Source organism: Mandrillus leucophaeus, unplaced genomic scaffold, assembly GCF_000951045.1.
Source record: "Mandrillus leucophaeus isolate KB7577 unplaced genomic scaffold, Mleu.le_1.0 Scaffold49, whole genome shotgun sequence".
Classification (NCBI taxonomy): Eukaryota; Metazoa; Chordata; class Mammalia; order Primates; family Cercopithecidae; genus Mandrillus; species Mandrillus leucophaeus.
This window is the reverse complement of record NW_012105253.1, coordinates 2,981,175-2,981,682: the sequence shown is the minus strand read 5'-3', so window position 1 is coordinate 2,981,682 and position 508 is coordinate 2,981,175. Positions and strand designations below refer to the sequence as shown.

Below are 508 nucleotides of genomic sequence, written 5' to 3'. Positions count from 1 at the left end.
GCCCGCTACGCCGCCGCCATGTCGGCGCAGGCCCAGATGCGCGCGATGCTGGACCAGTTGATGGGCACCTCCCGGGACGGTAAGTCTCTGCCAGGGCCCTGAGGGTGGGGGAGGGGACGGGGACGGCGAAGGGAAGGGGTTCTGAGGGCGCACCTGGGCGCGCGCGTGTGGCTGAGTAAGGGGCTCCCAGATTGGTAACACGAGGTCCCCGGCCCCCGTCCCATCCAATCAGGGCTTGGCAGGCGGGCATGGGGGGCGGTGACCATGCGGATTGGCGGGAACTGCTGCCAATGGGGTGAGGCGGGGCCTGGAGGCAGAAAGGAGAGTTTGTGCTTTTAATGTTGACTTGGCTGGGACGGGAGAGCCCGCGTCTCTCTTGCGTAGTGGGGGGCCAGTTTTGTCGCTGGTTAGGTACCTGCGGACGGCTAAGGCCTCCACCCCCGATCTGATTCCTTAACCCAGAGCTTTGGGATCATCCCTCGCCGCCGTCCTCCAGAGTACCTAGAGA

General features: G+C 65.6%; 1 protein-coding gene across 2 annotated transcripts in view; it reads left to right on the top strand.

Annotated features, from left to right (window-relative positions):
* LOC105550525 (putative RNA-binding protein Luc7-like 2) overlaps positions 1-508 on the top strand; it is a 111,263-nt gene that overhangs the window by 18,984 nt on the left and 91,771 nt on the right. Inside the window, exon 1 of one of the 2 annotated variants that reach the window (XM_011995464.1) lies at positions 7-79. The exons of the other annotated variant lie outside the window; for it this stretch is intronic. Coding sequence (XP_011850854.1) covers positions 19-79 — 61 coding nt within the window. The 5' untranslated portion in view covers positions 7-18. Of the gene's footprint in view, positions 1-6; positions 80-508 lie in introns of those variants that run through there. 2 annotated transcript variants of the gene reach the window in all.